Here is a 27,566-nt window from a genome sequence, read left to right on the forward strand (position 1 = left end):
AATATGGTGCGCTACTCAACAACCCAGAAAATAGTTGTTTGTTATCTAGTAATTTGTGGTTATCTTCCATATTATTAGGAAATTTAGGCAAGTTTAATAAACTTGCACTGAACCTCCTTAATGGGTAATGGAACTTTTAGGAAAAAACCTGGAAGATGAAAATACACCGGGAAATTCTGTTCAATAACTGATTTTAAAAAAGATACTGAGAGAGACTGTACAACCTGAGAGGGACACATACCTCCCCCCACACACACATCTTAAAGTTGGAGATATCTGTAATTTGGGCAAATATTTCAACCAATTAAAAAAGTAAAAACCACCTGTCTTTTTAGGAAACTTAAAAATAAGAAAACAGAACTGTTTATATTTACAAATTTACTATATTCAGCTCTCATACTTGAGTTTCTGTTACCATTTTACTTCAGCCTATTCTAATTTTTGTTTATCTGAAAACTACTTTATTTCACCTTAAAAAAAAATAGAGCCAACGCCTTTACTTCGAGTATGGAATATTTAGAGTTTAATATCCTCTTTTATGCATAAACTACACATTCTATGAATTATTGAAAAATTAATTTTTTGAATTGTTAAAAAATTTTAATTATTTTTGAGAGAGTGAGTGTACATAAGAGTAGGGAGACGGAGAAGAAGACTGCCTGTTGAGCAGGAAACCTGATCCCAGGACCCTGAGATCATGAACTGCCTGAGCCACGCAGGTACCCCCTGAAAAATTAATTTTTAAAAATAAAAGTTCTTCCACATACCTCTCATGCAGTCTTTTTTTTTTTTTTAATTACAACTTGGTAGAGGTTTAATTTACATAAAACAAATTACACGATGTGATATAGTTATTTATAAGAAATACATATTTGGTCATTTGGAACTTTCAGTCCTACCCCCAGGCTCTGAGGAGTGGAGGAGGGCTGGAGATTGAATCAGCTGTTTGCTGTGACATAGTTAATAATGAAGCAGTGAAGCCTCCATAAAGACCTGTAGGATTGGGTTCAGAGAGCTTCTGGGTTGTTGAACAAATATAGATGCGAGGAGAATAACACACCTGAAGAGGGCTTAAAAGCTCTGTTCACCTTTCCTGCGCATTGCCTTATGTATCTCTTAATCTGACTGTTGATTCAAATTCTTTATCATATCCTTTAATGAATTGGTAAATGTGACTAATTGTTTCCCTGAATTCTGTGAGCCACTCTAGCATATTAAAAGAATCTAAGGAGAGGTTGCCTGGGTGGCATAGTTGGTTAAGCATCTGACTCTTGGTTTTGGTTCAGGGTGATTTCATAGTGGTGAGATTGAGTTAGGCTCTATAGTCAGCACAGAGTCCACTGGTAATTCTCTCTCCCTTCTGCTTGCTCTTGTGTTCTCTCTGTCTTTCCCTCTTAAATAAATCTTAAACAAAAAACAAAAACAAACCTAAGGAGCAGGTGGTTGGAACCTCCAATCTGTAGCCCACGGGTCAGAAGCATAGGTGACAAAAGCCTGGGCTTCAGACTGCCATCTAAATTGGGGGAGTAGAGGACAGTCTTGTAGGACTGAGCCCTTTTTCTGTGGAATCTGATGCTGTGTTTAGGTAGAGAGTGTCAGAATTGAGATGAATTCTCAGAAACTAGCAGGTACTATTGGTGTGTGTGTGTGTGTGTGTGTGTGTGTGTGTGTGCGCCTGCGTGCGCTCGTGCACGGAGGGGAAACCCATGCCCCGTATTCAAATTGGGCCCAGAAATACAAAAAGAGTTGGTATCAGACAAGAGTGAAGTGCGTAAGTTGATGAGTTTTGATGTATGTGTGTGTGTGTGTGTGTGTGTGTGTGTGTAGTTTTAAAACTACTACAGGCAAGATAATGAATATATCCATCATCCTCAGAAATTTTCTCTTGCCATTTTGTAATTCCTCCCAACCTTGCCAGTCTCCCCCACTTCCATCCTTAAGCAGTTCTTGATTTGCTAACTGATTTGTTTACACTTTTAAGGATTTCATAAAAATGGAATTGTACAATATGTGCTCCTGATTTTTGTTATTTTTGTCTTTATTTGACTTTTTTCACTAAGCAAAAAGTCTTTCATCATTAAGACTGTTAAATGTAAGTTTTTCATAGATGCCCTTTATCACGTTGAGGAAATTTCCCTTCTATTCTTTTCTGGAGGTTTTTAATTAGAAATGGGTCTTGAATTTTGTCAGATGCTTTTCTACATCTGTTGAGATCAGTATATGCAGTTTTTCTTCTCTAAGACTATTAATATGAATCGAGTTAGTTGAATTTCAAATGTTAGCCTTAAATTCTTGAGATAAATTCCTCATAGTCCTGTTGTATTATTCTTTCTATATATTGTTGCATATGATTTCCTGAATTTTCCTAAGAATTTTGCTTCTTTGCTCAAGAGAGATATATCTCTTAACTTTTTTGTTTTTATCAAATGTCTCTGACTGCTTTTGAACCACGGTAATGCTGGCTTTTTTTAATGATTTGCAGTGTATTTTCTCCTTTTTAATTTTCTGGAAGAGTTTAATAGTATTGTTACTATTTTTCTTCAGATAGGTATTATACCATTGGGACCTAGAATTTTCATTATAAGGATGTTTTGAAGTGCAAAATAAATTTCTTTAATAGATACAAGGCTGTTCATTTTATATATTACAAGAAAATGATACATTGATCCAAGTTATTAAATTATATCCCACAACTGTCAGCATAAAGTTGTTTATAATATTTGTGGTTTCACATCTCTTGTATCAATTGTATTTATTTTTCTTAAAAATTGAGATTTGGGGAGGAGTTGTTAAGACGGTGGAGGAATAGGGGAACCTTAAGCTTGCCTCCTCCCTTGAACATAGATAGATAAATATCAAATCATTATGAACACTCAAGAAATTAATCTGAGGACTGAGAGAACAAAACTGCAAGTCTTACAAGTAGAATTATGGAAGGTAGGAACTCTGAAGAGTTGATTTGGGGGATATAAGAACTATGGGTGCTGCAGGGGGGAGGGATCCCTGCTTATGGAGACTACTACATGGTATTATAAGCAGCAGAGCGTAAAATCTGAAGTTTTAGAAGCCTGCCATCACAGAGTCATGCCTGCCTTAGTGGTGCTTCTGTAGGGAGGGAGGGCAGAGACCCATGAGTAGGCAGCATAATCTGAGGATACCCTAGGTCACACAGAGAGAAAGTTTCCCTACTTGGAGTACATTTGGTACAGGTGCCATTGATCTGCCCCCTTCCCCAACATAGGAACAAAGACACCACATCAGAGCAACAAACCTTGGCTCCAGGTTTGTGCTCCAGCTTACCATAAACTCCTAACTACTGCGTGTTCAGCTGACTATTTTCTGGGACCAGCCAGCACTGGCCACAGCACAAGACCCTCCTCCAGATCAGCACAGGTCCCTGCCTGGGGGAGGGAGAGTGGTCTCTGAAGTTTGGGGTTTTAAAACACAACTTCACCTGAGGTAAAACACAAGAGTGTGGTGCCGGCTGACATGTGGAGAGCTCAGGCAAAGAGAGACTGATGGGATCTGATGGAACCTGGGGACACAGGAGGGGTGATTGTTTGCTCCTCTATAAGGGCTTCCTGAGGAGTAGCTGGCTTGAGCTCTGCTCTCCTGAGACAACAGGGTAACACCATTTCCACCCCACACCCACAAGCACTAACCAACCTCAGTGAGAAAAACAGCGCCACCAAAGGGAGGCCTGAGTCATGTAAACCAAATCCTGCACACACACCCCCACAATTCTACAAGTGCATCTTTACTAGGTCAAGTCCCCCTGAGAATCCAGAGTATCGAGCCCCTCCTTGAAAAGACCAGCACAAAACCCCTACCCATCTGAAGTCTGTTGATCATAGAGTGCTAGAAAGCTTTAGCTTTGGGAACGATAGGATCTAGCTTCCTTTTTTTTGTTTGTTTAAATTCAATTAATTAACATGCAGTGTAGTATTAATTTCAAAGGTAGAGTTCATTGATTCTTCAGTCTTTCGTGCTCATTATATCACATGCCTTCCTTAATGTCCATCACCTAGTTACCCCATTCCCCCCCCCACCTCCTCCTCTCCACCAACCCTCAGCTTGTTTCCTTTGGTAAAGAGAGTCTTATGGTTTGTACCTGTTTCTAATTTCTTCTTATATTTCTTTCCTTCCTTCCCCTATGATCCTCTGTTATGTTTCTTAAGTTCCATATATGAGTAAGGTTATATGATAATTGCCTTTCTCTGATTGACTTCATTTAGCGTAATACCATGTCATTGCAAATGGCAAGATTTCATCTTTTTTTTTTTTAAGATTTTATTTATTTATTTGACAGAGAGAGGTCACAAGTAGGCAGAGAGGCAGGCAGAGAGAGAGGAGGAAGCAGGCTCCCCGCTGAGCAGAGAGCCTGATGTGGGACTCTGATCCCAGGACCCTGAGATCATGACCTGAGCCGAAGGCAGCAGCTTAATCCACTGAGCCACCCAGGCGCCCCAAGATTTCATCTTTTTGATGGCTGACTAGTATTCCATATATATATGTGTGTGTGTGTGTGTGTGTGTGTGTGTCCCTGTGTCGTCTTTATTCATCAGTTGTTGACACTTGGCCAGTTTCCATAGTTTGGCTACTGTAAACACTAGGGTACAGATACCCCTTCAGATCATTACATTTCTGTCTTTGGGATAAATACCAAGTAGTGCAGTTGTTCAACTAGGGTAGGTAAGCTCTATTTTCAGCTTATTGAAGAACCTCCATACTGTTTTCCAGAGTGGCTACACCAGCTTGCATTCCCTTACACAGTGTAAGAGATTTCCCCTTTCTCTGTATCCTTGCCAACATCTGTCCTTTCCTGACTTGTTAATTTTGGCCATTCTGACCGGTATGAGATAGTATCTTCTTGATTTTGATTTGTATTTTTCTTTTTTTTTTTTTTAATATTTATTTATTTGACAGAGAGAGATCACAAGTAGGCAGAGAGGCAGGTAGAGAGAGAGGGGGAAGCAGGCTCCCCGCTGAACAGAGAGACTGTTGTGGGGCTTAATCCCAGGACCCTGAGATCATGACCTGAGCCGAAGGCAGAGGCTTAACCCACTGAGCCACCCAGGCACCTCTGTATTTTTCTAATGTTGAGTGATGTTGACCATTTTTTATGTTTCTCTTGGCCATTTGTATTATCTTCTTTGGAGAAATGTTTTCTGCCCATTTCTCAATTAGATCATTTGTTCTTTGGGTGTCGAGTTTGAGAAGTTCTTCATAGATTTTGGTTACTAGCCCTTTATCTGATAGGACATTTGCAAATATCTTCTCCCATTCTGTTGGTTGTCTTTTGGTTTGTTAGAACACTCATGAAGGAAATTGAGGAAGACACAAAGTAATGGAGAAACATTCGATGCTCATGGATTGGAAGAACAAATATTGTTAAAATGTTTTTGCTGCCTAGAGCAATGTTTACATAAGACCAAAATACCATCAAGTTTTTTACAAAGCTGGAACAAATAATCCTAAAATTTGTATGGAACCATACAATGTAATATACAAATCCAAATAGCCAAAGGAATATTGAAAAACAAAACCAAAGCTGGTGGCATCACAATTCTGGACTTCGAGGTATATTACAAAGCTATAATCAACAAGACAGTATAGTACTGGCACAAAAACAGGCACATAGATCATCAGAACCCAGAAGTGGACCCTTAACTCTGTGGTCAGCTAACCTTCAACAAGGCAGGAAAGACTATCCAGCAGAAAAAGGACAGTCTCTTCAACAAATGGTGTTGGGAAAACTGGGCAACGACATGGAGAAGAATGAAACTGGACCATATTTTTACACCATATACAAAAATGAATGAAAGACCTATTTTTAAAATTTTCTTAATCTTTTTAATTTGCATTAAAAAAATTTTTTTAATGTTTTTTCTTGTGATGAAAACATTTTTCTTAAAATTTTATTTATTTGAGGGGCACCTGGGTGGCTCAGTGGGTTAAAGCCTCTGCTTTTGGCTCAGGTCATGATCCCAGGGTCCTGGAATCGAGCCCCACCTCGGGCTCTCTGCTCTGCAGAGAGCCTGCTTTCTCCTCTCTCTCCCTGCCTGCCTCTCTTGCCTACTTACAATCTGTCTGTCAAATAAATAAATAAAATCTAAAAAAAAAAAAAGATTTTACTTATTTGAGAGAGCGTGAGTAGGATTGAGGGGCAGAGGGAGAGGGAAAAGTAGACTCCCCCACTGAGCAGGGAGTCCAGTGCAGGGCTTGGTCCTAGGACCCCGAGATCATAACCTGAGCTGAAGTCAGACGTGGAGCCGACTGAGTCACTCAGGCACCCATATTTTTGTATGTATATTAATTGTATCTTTTGGATCTAGCTTTCTTTCTTTTTTTTTTTAATTTTTTTATTTTTTAAAAAATTTTTTAAAAAGATAGATAGATTGATTGATTGATTTGGCAGACAGAGATCACAAGTAGGCAGAGAGGCAGGCAGAGAGAGAGAAGGGGAAGCAGGCTCCCCACTGAGCAGAGAGCCCTATATGGGGCTCGATCCCATTACCCTGGGATCATGACCTGAGCCGAAGGCAGAGGCTTTAACCCACTGAGCCACCCAGGCACCCCCAAGATCTAGCTTTCTTTAACATGCAGAACAAAACACTCCTAGGATCTAGATTTGTTTTCCTGAAGAAAATGACAAGATGGAGGAATTCGCCCAAGAAGAAAGAACAGGAAGTAGAAGTAATGGCCAGGGATTTAATTAATACAGATACAAATAATATTTGAACTAGAATTTAAAACAACAATTATAAGATACTAGCTCAGCTTGAAAAAAGTATGGAAGACACTAGAGAATCACTTACTGCAGAGATAAGCAACCAAAAATCTAGTCAAGCCAAAATTTAAAATGCTATAACTAATGTCCAAACCCAAATAGATGTCATAACAATGAGGGTGGATGAATCAGAGGACTAAATCTGTGACATAAAAGATAAAATTATGGAAAATAATGAAACTGAAGTGATGAGGGTATTGGATCACAAAGGAAGACTCAGGAAACTAAGTGACTTCTTAAAATGTAATAGCATTCATATCATAGATGTCCCAGAAGGTGAAGAAAGAGAAAAAGGGGCAGAAGGTTTATTTGAGCAAATTATAGCTGAAAACTTTCCTAATCTGGGGAATGACACAGACATCAAAATCCAAGCAGCACAGAGAAGTCCTATTAAATTCAACAAAAGCTGGCCATCACTTAAATATATCATAGCTAAATTCACAAAATACATATACAAAGACAGAGTCCTGAAAGCAACACGTTAAAAATATCCTTAACCTACAAGGGAAGCCATGCTAGGTTTGAAGCACATCTGTCCACAGGACTGTGGCAGGCCAGGGGAAAATGGCAGAATATATTCAGTATACTGAATTCAGTATACTGAACCTTACACCTAATGGGGGAAATACGCAGCCAAAAATAATGTATTCAGCACGGCTATCACTCAGAATAGAAGGAGAGATAAAGAGGCTCCTAGACTAACAAGAACTAAAGGAGTTTGTGGCCCCTAAACCAGTCTTACAAGAAATATTAGAGAGGAATCTCTTAGTGGGGGGAGAAAGAACAAAAGTAACAGACTAGAAAGGAACAGAACATCAGCAGAAGCACCATCTTTACAAATAGTAGAATGGCACTAAATTCATATCTTTAAGTAATCAACCTGAATGTAAATAGACTAAATTCTCCAATTTTTTTTTTTAAAGATTTTATTTATTTATTTGACAGAGAGAAATCACAAGTAGATGGAGAGGCAGGCAGAGAGAGAGAGAGGGAAGCAGGCTCTCTGCTCAGCAGAGAGCCCCATGCGGGACTCGATCCCAGGACTCTGAGATCATGACCTGAGCTGAAGGCAGTGGCTTAACCCACTGAGCCATCCAGGCGCCCCTAAATTCTCCAATTAAAAGACAAAGGATACCAGATAAAAAATAAGACCAGTCTATATGCCACCTACAAGAAATGCATTTTAGGGAGTGCCTGGGTGGCTCAGTCAGTTGAGCATGTGATTTTTAATTTCACAGTTGTGAGTGCAGGTCCTGTGTTGGGCTGTACCCTGGGTGTGGACCATATTTGGAAAAAAAGACAGAGATTCATACCTAAAGACACCTGCAGGTTGAAAGTGAGCGAAGGGAGAATAATCTGTCATGCTGATGGACATAAACAGAAAGCCTGAGTAGCCATATTTATATCAGATAAACCAGATTTTAAAGCAAAGACTGTAAGAAGAGATATAGAAGGGCATTGTTTCATAATTAAGGGGTCTGTCCATCAAGAAGATCTAAAAATTATATGTATATATGCTCTCAATTTGGGAGCATGCAAATATATCAATCAACTAATAACAAACATAAAGATACTCCTTGATAATAATACACTAATGGTAGGGGGCTTCAACACCCTACTTACAGCAATGGGGTGTTAGATGAACAGGTCTTCTAAGCAGAAAATCAAGAAGGAAACAAGGGCTTTGAAAGACACACTCTACCAGATGGACTTAATAGATACATTCAGAACATTTAATCCTAGAGCAGCAGAACACATTGTTTTAGAGTGCACTTACAACATTCTCTAGGATAAATCACATACTGGCTCACAAATCAGCTCTGAGTAAGTACAAAAGGATAATGAACATTCTATGCATATTTTCAGACCAAAATACTATGAAACTTGAAGTCAAACACAAGAAAAAATTTGGAAAGACCACAAATACGTGGAGATTGAAGAACATCCTACTAAGGAATGAATGAGTTAATCAGGAAATCAAGAAATTTTAAAAGTGCATGAAAAGAAAATGAAAATGAAAACATAACAGTCAAATCTTTGGGTTGCAGCAAAGTGAGTCCTAAGAATGAAGTATACTGCAACACAAGCCTACATCAAAAAGCAAGAAAATTCTCAAATATGCAACTAACCTTACACCTAAAGGTACTAAAAGAGGAACAGCAAATAAAGCCCAAAGCCAGCAGAAGCAGAGAAATAGTAAAGAATGGAGCAGAAATAAATGATAGAGAAACAAAAATACAGTAGAACAGATCAACAGAACTAAGAGCTGATTTTTTTAAAAAATTGATAAACCCCTAGCCGTGCACACCCAAATAAATTCACAAATGAAGGAGGAAAGATCACAACCAACACCACAGAAATACAAATAATCATTAGAGAATATTAGAAAAAATTATATGCTAACAAACTGGGCAATCTGGAAGAAATGGACAAATTCCTAGAAACATACAAATTACCAAAACTGAAAAAAGAAAGAATTGGAAAATTTGAACATGACCAGCAAGGAAATTGAATCAGTAATTAAAAATCTCCCAAAACTGGGACGCCTGGGTGGCTCAGTTGGTTAAGCAGCTGCCTTCGGCTCAGGTCATGATCCCAGCGTCCTGGGATCGAGTCCCACATCGGGCTCCTTGCTCCGCAGGGAGCCTGCTTCTCCCTCTGCCTCTGCCTGCCACTCTGTCTGCCTGTGCTCGCTCTTGCTCTCTCTCTCTCTGACAAATAAATAAATAAAATCTTTAAAAAAAAAAAAAAAAAAAAGAACAAATTGTTTAAAAAAAAAAAAAAAAAAAAAAAAATCTCCCAAAACAAAAGTCTAGCACCAGATACCTTCACAGGGGAATTCTACCATACATTTAAAGAAGAGTTTAATACCTATTCTTCCCAAGTTATTCCAAAAAATAGAAATGGAAGGTGCACCTGTGTGACTCAGTTCGTTAAACATCTGACTTAGTTTTGGTTTGGGTCATTGATCTCAGGTTCCTGGGATTGAGCCTGGCATCAGGCTCCACACTCAGCGAGGAGTCTGCTTTTTCTCTCCTTCTCTCTGTCCTTCCCCCTCACCCATGTGCTCGCTCACTCCTCTCTAAAATAAATAAATCTTTAGAAAAAAATAGAAATGGAAGGAAAACTTCCAAACTCCTTTTATGAGGCCAACATTATGTTCATTCAAAAAACAAAGACCCCATTAAAAAGGAGAATTACAGGCCAATATACCTGATTAACATGGATGCAAAAATTCTAAAGATACTAGCAAATCACATCTAAACTACATAAAATAATTATTCACCTATTTCATGATCAAATATGATTTATTCTTGGGCTCCAAGAATGATTCAGTATTCATAATCCACTGACATGATATACCACATTAATAAAAGAAAGCATAAGAACATTATGATCATATCAGTAGATATAGAAAAAGCATTTGACAAAATATAACATCCATTCTTTTTTTCTTTTTTTTTAAGATTTTTAATTTATTTGCAAGAACATGTTAGCATGAGAAGGGGAGGGGCAGAGGGAGAGGGGAAAGCAGGCTCTCGATGAATAAGGAGCCCCATACAAGGTTTGATCCCAAGACCCTGAGATCATGACCTGAGCCTAAGGCAGTCACTTAACTGACTAAGCCACCCCAACAGCATCCATTCTTGAGGAAAACCCTCAATAAGGGGTGCCTGGGTGGCTCAGTCGATTAAGCATCTGCCTTCAGTTCAGGTCAAGATCCCAGAGTCCTGGAATCAAGCCCCGCATTGCCCTCCTTAGTGGGGAGTCTGCTTCACCCTAGCCCTCTGCCACTATCCCCACTCATCTCCTTGTCTCTCTCTCTCACTTCTCCTTTCAAATAAATAAAGTTGAAAAAAGTAGGGATAGATGGAACATATCTCAGCATTATAAAGGCCATATACGAAAGATCCTCAGCTAATATGTCAATGGGGAAGAACTGAGAGCTTTCCTTGTACAGTTAGGAATAAAAGAGGGATGTCCACTCTCACCATTACCATTTAACATAGTATTGGAAGTCTTAGCCTCAGTAGTCAGACAACAAAAAAGAAATGAAAGGCATACAAATGGCAAGGAAGAAGTCAAACTCTCTTTACAAATGACGTGATACTCTATATAGCCTTGAAGGACCCCCCCCAATTGTTAGAACTGATAAACAAATTTAGCAAAGTCACAGGATATAAAATCAATGTACAGAAATCTGTTGCATTTCTATACACCAATAATGAAGACACAGAAAACGAAATCAAAGAATCAATTACATTTACAGTTGCACAAAAAACAATAAGATACCTAGGAATAAACCTAATCGAAGAGATAAAATATGTACATTCTTAAAACTACAAAACACTTGTGAAAGAGATTGAAGAGGACACAAAGAATTGGAAAAATATTCCGTGCTCATGGATTGGAAGAACAAACATTGTTAAAATGTACTATCCAAAGCAATCTACACATTTAATGCAATCCCTATTACTATACCAACAGCATTTTTCCAGAACTAAATCCTAAAATGTGTATGGAGCCGCAGAAGATCCCTAATAGCCAAAGCAGTCTTGGTAAAGAATAGAAAAGCCAGAGGCATCATGATTACAGACTTCAAGCTATATTACACAGTTGTATTCATCAAGATAGTATGGTACTGGCACAAAATACACATATAGATCAATGGAACAGAATAGAAAATCAGAGAAATGGACCTACAGCTATATGGTCAATTAATGTTTGGCAAAGCAGAAAAAATATATCCAATGGGTAAAAGTCTCTTCAACAAATTTTGTTGGGAAAACTGGGCAGCAACCTGCAAAAAAATGAAACCAGACCACTTTTTTATAGCATACTCAAACATAAACTTAAAATGGATGAAAGCCCTAAACGAAGACAGGATATCATCAAAATCTTAGAGGAAAACAGAGGCAGCAACCTCTTCAGTCTCAGCTTTAGCAGCTTTTTACTAGACACATTTCAGGAGGCGAGAGAAACAAAAGCTTAAGATGAACTATTGGGCCTTCATCAAGATAAAAATCTGCATAGCGGCAGAAACAAAACTAAAAGGCAGCCTATCAAATGGGAGAAGGTATTTGCAAATGACGTATCTGATAAAAGGGTAGTATCCAAAATCTACAAAAAAAACTTAACAAGCTCAACACTCAACACCCAAAAACCAGGGTTATACCCAGTTAAGAAATGAGCAGAAGACATGAATAGACACTTTTTCAAAAAAGACATTCATGAAAGACAACTATCATATGATCTCCCTGATATGAGGAAGTGGTGATGCAACATGGGGGCTTAAATGGGTAGGAGAAGAATAAATGAAACAAGATGGGATTGGGAGGGAGACAACCCATAAGTGACTCTTAAGCTCACAAAACAAACTGAGGGTTGCTGGGGGGAGGGGGTTTGGGAGAAGGGGGTGGGATTATGGACATTGGGGAGGGTATGTGCTTTGGTGAGTGCTGTGAAGTGTGTAAACCTGGTGATTCACAGACCTGTACCCCTGGGGATAAAAATATATGTTTATAAGAAATTTTAAAAAAAAATTGACAATTCCAAGTTAAAAAAAGAAAAAGACATCCAGATGACTAACAGACACATGAAAAGATGCTCAACATCACTCATCATCAGGGAAATACAAATGAAAACCGTGATGGCATATGACCTTACACCAGTCAGAGTGACTAAAATTAACAACACAAGAAACAACAGATGTTGATTAGGATGCAAAGAAAGGAGAACTCTCTTGTACTGTTGGTGGGAATGCAAACTGGTGCAGCCATTCTGAAGAACAGTATGGAGGTTCCTCAAAAAGTTAAAAATAGAACTCCCTACAATCCAGCAATTCTACTCCTAGGTATTTAACCAAAGGTTACAAAAATACAGATTCTAAGGGGTTCATGTAACCAACCTATGGGAAGAGCCCAAATGTCTATTGATTAGTGAAGAGATTTAAAAAAAAAAAAGTGGTATGTATCTATACAATGGAATATTACTCAGGCATAAAATGAATGAAATCTTGTCATTGGCAAGGATATGGATGGAGGTAGAGTATACATACTAAGTGAAATAAGTCCAAAAAAGACAAATACCATTTCACTCATATGTTGAGTTCAAGAAACAAAACAGAGGAGTATATGGGGTGGGGGATAGAAAAAGAGATGGAAACAAACCGTAAGAGACTCTAAGAGAACAAGCTGAAGGTTGATGGATGGAGGTGGGGGAAGAATGGGCTAGATTAGTGATGGGTATCAGAAGGTGCTTGTTTTGATGAGCACTGTTTGTTATATGTTAATAGATGCACCACTGAATTCTACTCCTGAAACCAATATTGCATTGTATGATAACTAGAATTTACATAAAATTTGAAAAGAAAAAAAAATGAGATTTTGGTTACAGTGAACTTCTCTATTTTTCTGTTTTCTGTTACATTGATTTTTGATCTATTATTTCCTTTTTACTTCTTTTTTTTTTTTTTTAAGATTTTATTTATTTATCAGAGAGAGAGAGGGAGAGAGAGCGAGCACAGGCAGACAGAGAGGCAGGCAGAGGCAGAGGGAGAAGCAGGCTCCCTGCCGAGCAAGGAGCCCAATGTGGGACTTGATCCCAGGACACTGGGATCATGACCTGAGCCGAAGGCAGCCGCTTAACCAACTGAGCCACCCAGGCGTCCCTCCTTGTTACTTCTTAATTTGGGTTTCATTTTCTCTGCTTTTCTCAAGGTGAAAAGTGAGACAATGATTTAAGGCCTATTTTCTAATATTGGAATTTATTCCTATAAATCTCTCTGTTAGTACTGCATTAGCTGTATCGCCTTACTTTTAGTATGTTGTGTTTCCATTTTCATTCATCTCAAAATGCTTTCTAATTTCCTTTTTGACTTGTTTCTTTGACCTATGGTTTATTTAGAAGTGTAGTATTTAGTTTACAAATATCTGAGATCTTTCTGTTCCTGATTTCTAATTTAATTCCATTGTAGTCAGAGAATATACTGTGTATAATTTGAATGGTTTTAAATTTGTTAAGATTTGTTTTATGACCCATATTGTAGTCTAGATAAGTGTTCTATTTACTCAGGCAAAACTACATACTGTGCTTTTGATTTTAGGTCAAAATCATTTGTTAGTGTTCAGGTCTTTTCTATCCTTTACTGATTTTATCTGTTCTTAATCATTAATGAGAGGGTTTTTGTAGGAGTACTTTTATATGCTTGATACAAATTATTATTACATAAATAATTTGAAGTGTTTTTATGCCTTTGGCTTTGTTTTCATTTTCTTAATGATACCTTTTGAAAAACAAAAGTTTTCAATTGGAATGAAGTCTTGTATTTCATTTTCTTTTCTGTATGTGCTTTTGATTTATCTGTGAACGTTTTGCCTAACCCCAGATTTTCTTCTGTATTTTATTCTAGAAGTTTAATAGCTTAATATTTTAAGTAGAAGTATATGGACCATTGTTTGAGTTAACTTTTGTGTATATTGTGTTATAAGGTATACCTCTGATATATACATATAGGTATTCATGTGTCCAGGCACCATTTGGTGCAAGGCTCCCTTCCTCCAGTTGAGTTTCCTTGGAGTTTTTTTAAATGGGCTCTAGGGTGGCATAGAGCCCAACAAGGAGCTTTGACTCCCAAGCCTGAGATCAAGACCTGAGCCAGGATCAACAGTTGGACATTTAACTGAGCCACCTAGGCACCTCCCCCCCTTTTTCTTAAGTGATCACTACATACAGTGTGGGGCTCAAACTCACGACCCATAGATTAAGAGTCCCGTGTTCTACCAACTGACCCAACAAGGTGGTAGTCCTTGGAGCTTTTCTTTAAAACCAAATGAACACAAATGCAAAGATTAATTTATAGCATTTCTAATCTGTCTATCCTTACACCCATACCATCTATATTCATTATAGTAGCTTTAGAATAAATTTTTTTTAGATTTTGAGGTATAATTGACGTAGAATATGTGAGTTTAAATTTTACAATGTGATGGTTTGATTCACATATTTTGTGAAGTTACTGTTACAAGGTTTCCTAACACCTCAGTCATCTTACCTAAATATCTTTTTTTTTTCTTGTGGTGATTTGGATTATAGTTAAGCTTACTCTCTTAGCAACTTCCAAGTATGTAATAAATACAATTTTATTAACTGTAGTCACAATGCTGTACATTAGATCTCCAGAATTTATTCATCTGATAAGCAGAAGTTTCTATTCTTAAACATCTCTTCATTTCTCTCACCTCCCCCAGGCTCTGGCAACCACCATTCTACTATATTTCTATGAGTTTGGCTTTTTTAGATTCCACATATAAGTAGATATACAGTATTTGTCTTTTAGAGTATGCTTTTAAAATTAGGTTGTGCTAAATCCTCCTACTTTGTTCTTTTTCAGAATTGTGACAATTATAGATTCTTTGTGTTTCTGTATAAATTTTAGGGTCAGCTTGTCAATTTTTACATAAATGTTTGCTGAAATTCTGATGAATATAATGACTCTGTAGACGAATTTGGAGAGAATTTAGTTCTTTACAGTATTAAATCTTCCAACCTATGTATATAGTTATCTCAGTTTATTTAGATATTCTTTAATTTCTCTTAGCTGTTTTTTATGATTTTCAAGGTACAAGTCTTGCATTACTTTTGTTAAATTTACTTCTAAGTCTTTTCATTTTTTATTCTACTGTAAATGAAATTGTTTTCTTAATTTCTGTTCTAGATTCTTCCTTATTAATATATTAAAATGCAGTTCTTTTTAATATACCTCCAGAATTACAAGATACTTTCATTTGTTATACCATTTTGAGATTTTGTTTGTTTTACAGGTTATTTAAGATTTGCACATACAGATCATATGTGAATAAAGACCATTTTTATTCTTACTTTCTCAGTCTAAAGACTTTTTCTGTGTCTTTACTTTCTTTTTTTACCCTTATTGCATTGGCTATAGAATCTCCAGTACAGTACTGAATAAAAGTAGTAAGAGAGGACAGCTTTCCATTTTTTCTGATCCTGAAGGGAAAACCATCAGTCTTTAATTCCATTAGCTTTTAAGTTTTACATTGTTATCCTTTAGCAGGATGAGGAAATTCCCCTCTAGCCTAATTTTGTTTGTTGTTTTTATCATGATTGATTGATTTGATTGTTTTGTTTCAGTTAAGATGAAAATACAGACTTTTTCCTTTATTCTGTTCTATTAATTGATTCTCAGATATTAGGCCAGGTTTGCATTTTGGGAGAAATTCTGCATGATCATGATACATAATCTTTTTATTTTTTTTAATGCTCCTGGATTCAGTTTGCTAATACTGTATTAAGGAATTTTGTGTCTACAATCATAATCTAGTTACTGGCCTTATAAAATACTCTGGGAAATGTTCCCCTCAGCTCTGTTTTCTGAAAGAGTTTATGAAAGATTGGTATTATTTCTTTTTTATAATTTGATAGGATTCACCAGTGAGGCATTTTAAACCTAGGGGCTTTTTGGGGTGACAGTTTTCAATTTCTGATTAAATCTTTTGTTACAGATCTATCCCAGTTTTTCTATTTGTTGATTCATTTTGGTAATTTGTGTCTCTTAGACTGTCCATTTCATGTATATTGCAGATTTGATGGCAAAGTGTTGCTCATGGTATTTCCTTACAATCCTTTTCATTTCTTCTTTTTTAAGACACTTGTTTGTTTGTTTGTTTGTTTGAGAGAGCACATGCATGAGCAGGGGAAAGGGCAAAGGGAGAGAAAATCTGAAGCACACTCTGCGCCATGTGCGGAGTCTGCCATGAGACTCAGTCTCAGGACCACAAGATCATAACTTGAGCTGAAACCATGAGGCAGACACTTAACCAACTAAGCTGCCCAGGCGTCCCATGATCCTCTTCATTTCTATAGGATTGGCAGTGATGTTTGTTTATTTCTTGTTTGTAATTTGTGTCGTATTTCTTCCTGTCTTGTTCAGTCTACCTAAATGTTTATCAGTTTTATTACTCTTTTTTAAAGATTGCACATTTGGGGGGCACCTGGGTGGCTCAGTGGTTAAATCCTCTGCCTTTGGCTCAGGTCATGATCTCAGGGTCCTGGGATTGAGCCCCACATCGGGCTTTCTGCTTGGTGGGGAGCCTGCTTACTCCTCTCTCTCTGCCTGCCTCTCTGCCTGCTTGTGATCTCTGCCTGTCAAATAAATAAATAAAATCTTTAAAAAAAAAAAAGGGTTGAACATTTGGTTTCATTAACATTATTTTTAATTTTTTTGCTTAATCTTTTATTTCCTTCTTTCTGATTGCTGTAATTTTAATTTATTCATTTCTTTCTAGTTTTTTAAGATAGAAACTCAGGTTACTAATCTTATATTCTTCTTCCTTAGCTAGAATTTTAAGCTGTGAATTTCCCACAAAGCAGTGCTTTCACAACATCCCAGGACTATTGATATGCTGTATTTTAATTCTTACTCTGTATAAATTATTTCCTTATTTCTTTATTGTGATTTCTTCTTTGATGCATGGCTTATTAGTATTAAATCTTTTATTTTCAGATATTTGGAGGTTTCCATTAATTTCTCTTCTTAATTTCTAATTTAATTTTATTGTGGTTACTAAATACACTTTGAAGGATTTCAGTCATTCCGCATTTAATGGGACTTAGTTTTCCCCAACTAATTGAATCATTGAAAAAAACATTTCTGTGCCAGAATGCCATAGATTTCTCCTGTTTTAAGAGAAAGGTTAGGGCACCTGGGTGGCTCAGTGGGTTGGGCCGCTGCCTTCGGCTCGGGTCATGATCTCAGGGGTCCTGGGATGGAGTCCCGCATTGGGCTCTCTGCTCTGCGGGGAGCCTGCTTCCCCCTCTCTCTCTGCCTGCCTCTCCACCTGCTTGTGATCTCTCTGTGTCAATTAAATAAATAAATAAAATCTTTTAAAAAATAGAGAGAGAAAGGTTAATAACTTTCTATGACTAATTGCTTCTCATTTATTTTTGGTTGATTGTCAGAAAACTAAAATGATTGTTTTTGTCTTAGTTGTTTCTTAGGGGGAGAACATTTCCCAACCGCTTAACTCTCCTATTGCCTCATCTTCATTTCTTGTTTTTTTTTTCTTTAAGATTTTATTTATTTATTTGACAGAAAGAAATCATAAGTAGGCAGAGAGGCAGGCAGGGAGAGAGAGGAGGAAACATGCTCTCCTCAGAGCAGAGAGCCTGATGTGGGGCTCGATTCCAGGATCCTGGGAATCATGACCTGAGCTGAAGGCAGAGGCTTTAACCCACTGAGCCACCCAGGCGCCCTGTCTCATCTTCATTTCTGAAAGATGTTTTCTCTTGGTATGGAATTTTAGGTTGACATTTTTTGTTTTTTTAGGACTTTTAAAGGAATTGATTCATTCACTGTGGTTTCCTTGTTTCTAACTAGAAAGAAATTTTATATATAAGATTATATACAAAGGCTCTGCCTAGGTTCCTGTGCCAATACTGCTGCCTGGCAGGCACCAATCTGGTACAGTCTTAAGAATTACCTTCTTTGTCTTTTTTTTTTTTAAAGATTTTATTTATTTTTAATTTATTTCAAAGAGACCACAGTGGGGTATGAAGAGGGAGAAGCAGCCTCCTGCTGAGCAGGGAGGGAGCCCATCACAGGGCTCTATCATAGGAAGGTGAGACACTGACTGAGCCACCTAAGTGCTCAGAGGTATAACCTTTGTTTGTCTTAAGAATTACCTTATTAGGGGTGCAAGGGTGGCTCTGTGGGTTAAGCCTCTGCCTTCGGCTGGGATCATGATCTCAGGGTCCTGGGATTGAGCCCTACATCGGGCTTTCTGCCCAGCAGGGAGCCTGCTTCCCCACACCTGCCTCTCTGCCTACTTGTGATCTCTAACAAATAAATGAATAAAATCTTTAATAAAAGAATTACCTTATTACCTCTCAAAAATTACTTTCCTTCTCTGTCATCTAAACACCATTATTTTATGTTTTATGCGGTTTTTAAAGTGGAAACATAAATTCTGTCCATCATGACTCAGCCATGCAGTCTTGTGTGCAGAATACGTATTATTACTATTTTACTTTGGTCTTTCAGCTCTAAAATAATGTGGGTTTTGTTTTAGAGATTCACCCTTATTGAGTCTTGCCAGAGTATCAACCTGTTATCCTCATAGAAATGACAATTTTTGAATTTTCTATTACTTACTGTTTTTTTTTAAATGAGGCCTTAAATAATCTAGTGTTGGATCTGTCACAGCTTACTTTTGATACATTAAAATTTCAACTGCTCATAACAGGATTGCCAACAGTTGAGAATGAGACCTGCCTTCCAGAGTTATCAGTAGAGAAACCAATCGTTGATCTTTCCGGAAGTATTACTTAATATACTGATTAAGGGACGATGTTACTGCATATACATACTAGAAGTAGGAGATGTTGTGCAGTGATGGCACTTTAACACTCCGAGTTTTACCTGCCACCTTAATATAAAATAAATACTGAATATTAATCTATACACTGCTAGATGTAACTACTCATTTATAGGAAATATGAAAAATAGAAGAGCCTTTTATTTGACTCAATCTTCATGGTATTGTTTTAGTCCAGAATGTGGTAAATCATACAGACTGTAATTGACCTAGTTCCTTTAACGAGTAAATGGCATATAGTAAGAACAAGTGGATATAAAAATAGAATTTAAAATATTGGTTATAAAAAACATATTCATGATAAATACATAGGTAAATATTTAGTGAACAAGATACACTCCTAGGCTGTTGAAGGAACATTTAGTGAATTAGAATATAATTTTGAGGAATTAAGCCAGGCAAAGGAGATATGTAAAAATGTTTCTAATACATAGGGGATTGTTTGAGAGGCTCCAAAAGTCCTTCACATAGGATTTCAAAAGAAAAGAGAAGTATTGGAAAATAGTATTATTGAGACAACTGAAATTTTATAAAATTGGTTTAAAAATTAGAATTGTCAGATTGGAAAGACTTAACAAGTGTTGAGGGTAAGAAAAATATTTCATGTCTAGACATACCATAATCAGAGTACATAACACCAAAGATTATGAGACAATCTTAAAAGCTACCAAAAATGAAAGAGTGCCTGTTATTTCAGTGATGGTGAAGAGCTAAAAAGTTATTAGGCCATAAGAGTGAATAATAGAAAAAGAGGTAACTTAGGAAAGATTTCAACAATTTTGAAAAAGTGAAAAGTGGATGTCTGTTGTTTTCTAGTGGTCTTTCATTTTATACTATGATGAAACATTTTAGAATAATATCTTCAGAGCAATTCTTACACAATATTGTGGTATGATTTATTCTGAGCAAATGGCCATTTTTTAAATGTAGTTGTCTTCCCAATATTTCATTTTTGACCTAACCTATATGTCAGATTGATAGTTAAAATGTGATATAAGGTAAAGATACTGTTCTTTAAGATGTAATGTATTCTTGACATTCAACTTTTAATCTTATGCCTAAACTTCTGTTAATAGTAAAATTTTAAGGAGTTATGCAGGGTAGCAGACAGCCATGTCACCTGCTCTATATGAGACTCAGTGATGCAGTGCCTTTCTGTGTATTTTGTCACTATTTTCACTAATAGGTAATGTAGCAAAATTGAGATGGAAAACATTTCCAACTTTTTATTATAAAGCTATTACATTTCTAGTGCATTTTAAGTAACTCTGATCATCCTGAAATAATTAAGTAAAAGATACAGATTCAACTAGCAAACAGGAAAGTTTCAGCTTTTTAGGTCTTTTAAACATTGTTGCCTCATAGAAGCCTTCTTTGACTTGTCCCTCCCATCAGTTTTTGTGCTTCTGTGTTCCCTGTACTGTCCTTTACTAATGTTTAATGTTTGCTAAAGGTGATAATTATTTTAATCATCTTTCTGTAAGTTAAGGTCTTTATTCTTAAGTTCTTGTTTTCAGCCTAATAAAGGATACAGTATATCTTTTCACTAGTTCTTCAGCTGTTCTTTTCTCTCTTGGGCTATTGTTTTTTTATTCTCTATAGTTCTGTTTTGGAAAATATAATTTTTTTAGCCAAATATTAGTGACAGAGAATTGGTTGAGACATGAATTCATTTTGTGCTAAAATTTAGATAGCAGCCTTCTTGCCACTTGTAATTGTTTCTCACTCTAGAGCTCTCGTGAGATTCCTTGTACATGAGAGATAATTTTAAGTGTTAAAACGCTCATATTAGCCAAGAGTTATTCTCCAGAATTTATATTGCAGTCGTTTTAATTTAGTCTCCTTCTTACTGAGAAAGCATCTGTAAGAGTAGTACAAGAAGCATTTCACTAAAATTCACTAGAGTTAAATTTCATTTTGTTGTAAGCAGAAAATAATTTGAATTCCATCTGCCAGGAAAGTAATCCAAAATGAAAATTTAAAGTCCAGATATTAAATTAAAGGGTCACATCTCCCAAAAAGGCACACTAACTCTGAGGATCAGTAAATTAGGTAAGTTTTTCATAGAATGATAATAATCTTTTTTTTTTTTTAATTAAGGACCAGTGCAGGTTTTTTTTTGTTTGTTTTGTTTTGTTTTTTAGATTTTTTTTTTATTTATTTGTTTGACAGAGAGAGATCACAATTAGGCAGAGAGGCAGGCAGAGAGAGAGAGGAGGAAGAGGCTCCCTGCTGAGCAGAGAGCCCGATGCGGGACTCGATCCCAGGACCCTGAGATCATGACCTGAGCCGAAGGCAGCGGCTTAACCCACTGAGCCACCCAGGCGCCCCAAACATAATCATTTTTTATGCTATAAAAGAGTTAACAACAAAGGATGAATTAGCACAGAATTACTATTTTTCTAGGTTTTCTTTTTCTTTTTGAGTTCAAAAGTAGTGTATCCTGAGTTCAATTTTAGTTATTCATTTCAAGGCCCATACACTAGAATTAGGAAAATTAGTTCATCTTATGATTGCCTTTATACCTTCCCCTGTTGTACTTTTTTCCCCCTATTTTAATCTTTACTTTGGAAACTCCCAGATATCTGCAGGTTAAACTTTACTTTTCTAAATGGACTGAGGCTGGTGGAAATAGAGAGTAAGGTGTTAAAAAGAAATTTTATATGAAAATCAAGGTTTAGAGGAATATTTCACAACATTCTGCATTTTTATTTTATACTTCATCTATTGAAATAGAATGTTACTTCATAGAGGGCAGAAAAGCTGTATCTGGTAATAAAAGGATATGACAGAACTAACACCACAGGAGCTTGAAAGAATAATCATTGTTTGTATTTAGAGCAAAATGAAGGCAGTATAAGCATAGAGATGACCACAGATATGTAGATACTGATGCACTTGAGCTCTTTGGACTAAGGAAGAACTCATTCATAGACCACACTAGAAGTTTAGTTATTGGTATGGGTCTTTAATAATAGTGGAAAGTAATAATATCTTTTGCTATGTAACAAATTATTACAAAATTTGGCAAAACAAAACACCGAACAGTTACTACCTCATAATTTCTGTGGGTTGGGAATTTAGGAACAGCCTACCTAGTTGTTTTTAGTTTAAGTTATCCCATTGGATTGCAGTCAAGACTTTGGTCCAGACTACAGGCCTTTAAAAGTTTGACTGGGGTTGGAGTACTTGCTTGTAAGATGCCTTACTCACATGGCTGTTGGTAGAAGAACCCAGCTACTCAAGATGTGGAGTTCTCTATAGGGCAGCTAGAATGTCCTCAGCACATGGCTTTGAGAGAGTGATTCAAGAGAGAGAACAAAGCACAAGTCACAGTCTCTTATTTGACCTAACCTCAAGAGTCAAAAATCCATCATTTCTAACGCATCATGTTTGTTAGAAACAAATTACTAAGTACACCCACATTTTTAAAAAATAAGAATTTGTCTCCATAAAAACTATTAACAAAGAGTACGTGGACATATTTTAAAGCTACCACAAAGGAGTTCTACTTTTATGTATTATCTTTGATTACATAATATAATTACCTGTAGAGAATGATTAATCTCGCAGGACTGTATCAAAAGCAAAGTGGGTTGGAGTTTTAGAACCTAAACAGGAGAGAGATTACTTAGGGATTTTTAATAGTAGCAGAATGTGTTATCTGACCACATTCAGTCAAATTGCAAGTCTAGAAGGAATACTAAAAATTTTAAAGTTAACATGGGAGGGGTCAGACTAGCATCTGAACAAAGAATATGATTCCAAAAAAGACAAATTGTATCAGAATGTTGGCAGTGCATACAGAGAGGATCTGTGTTCTAAGAGAAGAGCCTTTAAAAGTCTAGTAAACAATATTAAAAGTCGTTAGAAATTAGGCTTAGACATGGAGGTGATTATAAAATAAAAGATTTTGAACAGTATTTCTCTACTAAAAGCTAAGCCTTTATATTCTCTAGCCTTAGGAATTAGACACTCAATAATCTCAATTCCAGTAATAATGGTATTTGTAATGGTAATGCCAGTAGTAATGAGTAGAATGATCAACTGTCTTTATATGCAGTTACCATAGTTAGTAGTCTCTGTAGGTTTGTTGTTTTTTCTTTTTTGTTTGTTTGTTTTCGTTTTTATTTTAAAGATTTTATTTATTTTCCAGAGAGTAAGTGTACGTGCACAAGCAGGGAGAGCAGCAGACAGAGAGAGGAGCAGGCTTGCCACTAAGCAAGGAGCCCAATTCCGGGATTGATCCCAGGACTCTGGGACCTGAGCTGAAGGCAGACTTAACTGACTGAACCACCCAGTCAGTTAATAAAAGGGAAAATATGGAAATAACTTAAATGTCTGCCAATGAGAGAATATATAAATGGTTTATAATTTCTCTGTATGCGGATAGGAAAACTGAACATCAGTTTTAATTAATTAATTAATTAATTAATGGCTCTGGAGCCAGTCTGTGTGAATTACAAAACATGGTTTGTGAAAACAAGTTGGAGAGGATATCTATAAGACATTATTTATGTAAAGCTTTAAAATATGTATAATTGAACATAAGAAGTTCAAGCATAAAGGTACAGAAAACTGTGGTAGCCTTTGAACCAAGAATAGTCCTATGCTCTTTGGGAGGGAGATAAGTCAGTAAGAGGTATACAGGAAGTTTCAACTACAATATTTTATTTCTTAACTGAATAGTGGATACATATAATATATTCATTATATTGTCTTCTGTATATTCAATGTTATAATCATCTAGGAACATTCTTTCACAGTTGTAGTAAAGCAGTTTTTTCTGCTGCACTATCTGTAAATGTTTAGATTGATGACACTTAAGAGATTATGATTGTAAACGCTTATGGAACATTTAGTAGGTGCTAGGCATAGTTCTGACTATTTTACTTTTATTACGTGATTTCATCTCTGTGAGCACTAGGCCAGGTACGGTTTTATTCCATATATTATTCTGTATATTATTATTAACAAAATCTAAGAAAGGGAAGTAACTTGCCTAAAGCTACACAGCTTGTAATTAGTTGAACTAGGATTTGAACTTAGTATGTTTTGCTCCAGAGCCATTAGCCTCAATGCTGTAGAATCTCTCCATAAGAAGAAGGTATTGGGGCGCCTATGTGGTTCAGTCAGTTTAAGCCTCTAACTCTTGGGTTAAGTTTCTTCCTTCAGCTCAGCTTATGATCTCAGGGTCCTGTGAAGGACTTCTGCATCAGGCTCCGTGCTTCTCCCTCTTCCTCTGCTGCTCCCCCTGCTTGTGCTCTCTCACTCTCTCTGTCAAATAAATTAAAAAAAAAAAAGCTTCTGACTCTTGATTTCAGCTTAGGTCATGATCTCAGGGTCATGAGATTGAGCCGTTCATCAGGCTCCATGCTCTTAAAAAAAAAAAGTGGGGGGTATTAAAAAATGTAGGAAATCTAAAAATTGTGATTTAGTAATATGACTTTGAAGAGAAGATTCCTTACACTTTTATACTTGAGCAATGACAGGGACTTAGAAGAAACTGAGATTTTATTATTAGAAATATTAGAGGATTAAATACCAGAATGCTAGCACCTTACCTATTTTGTCACAAAAGAGAAACTAAGAAAAGCTCCTTAATTAACATTAAAATTCTAGCTAAGTTATTGCCAGATTAACAATTTAATTGACAGATGATTGCCTTATATAAATTGGAGAATTAAGAATTACCTAAAATTTTTAAATCATTTATGTATGGTAAATCAGAAACCTTGAAGATCTATCTACAAAAAGGAAGTTAAGATTTAACTTACCATATTTAATATGAATTTTTAAAAGTTAAATAACCAGTTGAAAGATCAGGTAAAAATAATAAAATTGTATTTGTTCATGTTTCACAGATTTTAGAGTAAGAAAAACCATCCAAGGAGGGTTACATTAGATGCTTACAGTGAGATGAAAAGCCATCTGGGCATGGTGCCAAAAACCTAACTTTCGGTACAGTTCACAGTATAGTCACCAAGATTGTTCCCATTGTGACTAAATGTGAATTATTAGTGTAATTACTTTGAGGTTTTCGTTTTGTAACTGTTGTATATTTTCAAAAATAGGCTTCTGTCATTTTCCCTTGTAAATATTAATTTGTGTTCTGGTCATATTTTCTCTTAATTCAGTAGATGTGTACTAACTTAAATTCACAATTAGAGAAACAAGTTTTAAGTTCTGTGTTATTCTGTGGTATGGTGGTATGCTGGTTTCCTCAGATTTAACATGTTTGTTGACTCCGTAATAGTTGGGAGGCTTTCAGAAAGCTCCAACTACCATTTCCTACTCCAGTGAAAATAAAGTGAAAGATTATATCCAGAATTGTTTTTCAGTTTGATACTGATAATTTTTATTTTATAGAAAACATCTAGGGGCACCTGGGTGGCTCAGTCGGTTAAGCGTCTGCCTTAGGCTCAGGTCATGATCCCAGCATCCTGGGATCAAGCCCTGCATCCTGCTTCCTGCTCAGCAGGGAGTCTGCTCCTCCCTCTTCTCTGCCCCTCTTCCTTGCTTGTGCTTTCTCTGTCTCAAATAAATAAGTAAAATCTTAAAGAAAAAAGAAAACATCTAAAAAAATAGAAGATACTCAAATTGTAGGACTTTTGAGAGTATATTGGATATAATATTTATTACTTGCTGAAAATTAGTATGAAGTACATTCTAGTTTGGAATGTTAATCTGAGGTTTGTTTTGTTTTGTTTTGTTTTCTCCTCTAGTGATGCTATTGCTGAGATTAGAGCCATTTGTATTGAGGAAATTGGAGTATGGATGAAAATGTATAGTGATGCCTTCCTAAATGACAGTTACCTAAAATATGTTGGCTGGACTCTTCATGATAGGGTAAGTTACTCTCTTCCAGGTTTTCATAAAAGATATGCTTGTATAAGGTACTAGAATGCTAGGAATTAAGATGGCAGTGCTTGGTTTTTTAGGAGTTATAATAATAATGGAAATTTAAGATGATACACTTGAGTAACTATTCATTTGATGGCCATGACAAAACTTGAGACATTGGCCCACATGAAAACTCTGTCACTTAGTTGTAATACTGTCTTAAACCAGGTTGACAACCTGGTACATCTAAAGTTTTAAGAGAATATAGCATCCTAAGAAACTAATTATAATCTTTTTCTAGTTTGGAATCAAAAGGAATTCTTTGTTTCTCTTAATATGTAAAAATAAAACTTTTCTTTTGAGTTTATTAAGGCCATACCACAGTAGAGTGTTTTATCAGCGTTGAATAGATTTATTCGACTTTAAAATATTTGATCTAAAAATCTTTTTATTTCTATGCCTTTAGAAAAGGTTCTGATTTTAAAAGGAATCCCACATTATCAAATCCTGAATAAGTAATCCTCAAAATAACCAAGGGTAGGAGTGAAAAATCATTGGAATTTTTATATTGAATGACCTGACATTCTATTACTTGAATTGCCAGATATTCACAAATACAGAAATACTACAGTTCATTTTAAACTGTTATCATCTATTATTTGAATTGTTAGAAGTATCATAGCTATTAGAAGACATTTTTTAATGCACTTACATCGTTAGACTTTTAAGTCAATTTTGGTAGTATTCTAAGACTTATTTTGTATGTATCACTGTTAACAGGCTGTAGAGCATTTACTTTTTAAATAGCCCCATGATGGGGCACCTGAGTGGCTCAGTCGATTGAGTATCTGACTCTTGATTTCGGCTGGGGTCATGATCTCAGAGTTGTGAGAAGGAAACCCCTGTCAGCCTCAGTGCTAGGCAGGGACTCTGCTTGAGATTCTCTCTCTCCCCTGACCTCTGCCCCTTCTACCAGCCCACCTCACAAGCACTCCCTCTCTCCCTAAGATTAATAAACAAATATTTCTAAAATAAATAGCAGCATGCTAAGTATTATCAAAAACCTTTTGAAAACCACAAATTACATATATTATAATAAAACAGCCCTTGGGCATTTTACAGGCCATTTTTGCTGTAAGAGTTCAGAGTATAGGGAGATCATCACAAGTTGGCTGTTTAGCTTCACAATTATTTTTTTTTTATATGTGAAATTAATTATTTATTTATTTGAGTTTAAAAAAATTTTTTTTAATTTTTTATTTTTTATAAACATATATTTTTATCCCTGGGGTACAGGTTTGTGGATCAACAGGTTTACACACTTCACAGCACTCACCAAAGCACATACCCTCCCCAATGTCCATAATCCCACCCCTTTCTCCCAAACCCCCTCCCCCCAGAAACCCTCAGTTTGTTTTGTGAGATTAAGAGTCACTTATGGTTTGTCCCCCTCCCAATCCCATCTTGTTTCATTTATTCTTCTCCTACCCACTTAAGCCCCCATGTTGCATCACCACTTCCTCATATCAGGGAGATCA

The 27,566-nt window shown here is 36.3% G+C and overlaps 1 protein-coding gene across 3 annotated transcripts in view; it reads left to right on the forward strand.

Moving 5' to 3' along the window:
- Window positions 1-27,566, forward strand: part of STAG1 (stromal antigen 1) — a 428,247-nt gene that overhangs the window by 278,213 nt on the left and 122,468 nt on the right. For all 3 annotated transcript variants that reach the window (XM_013061415.2, XM_004762454.3, XM_045088872.1), the window contains one exon: window positions 25,911-26,034. In XM_013061415.2, the coding sequence (XP_012916869.1) occupies window positions 25,911-26,034 (124 nt within the window). The remainder of the gene's footprint in view (window positions 1-25,910; window positions 26,035-27,566) is intronic.

Source organism: Mustela putorius, unplaced genomic scaffold, assembly GCF_011764305.1.
Source record: "Mustela putorius furo isolate JIRA1106 unplaced genomic scaffold, ASM1176430v1.1 tig00003834_pilon_pilon_pilon, whole genome shotgun sequence".
NCBI lineage: Eukaryota > Metazoa > Chordata > Mammalia > Carnivora > Mustelidae > Mustela > Mustela putorius.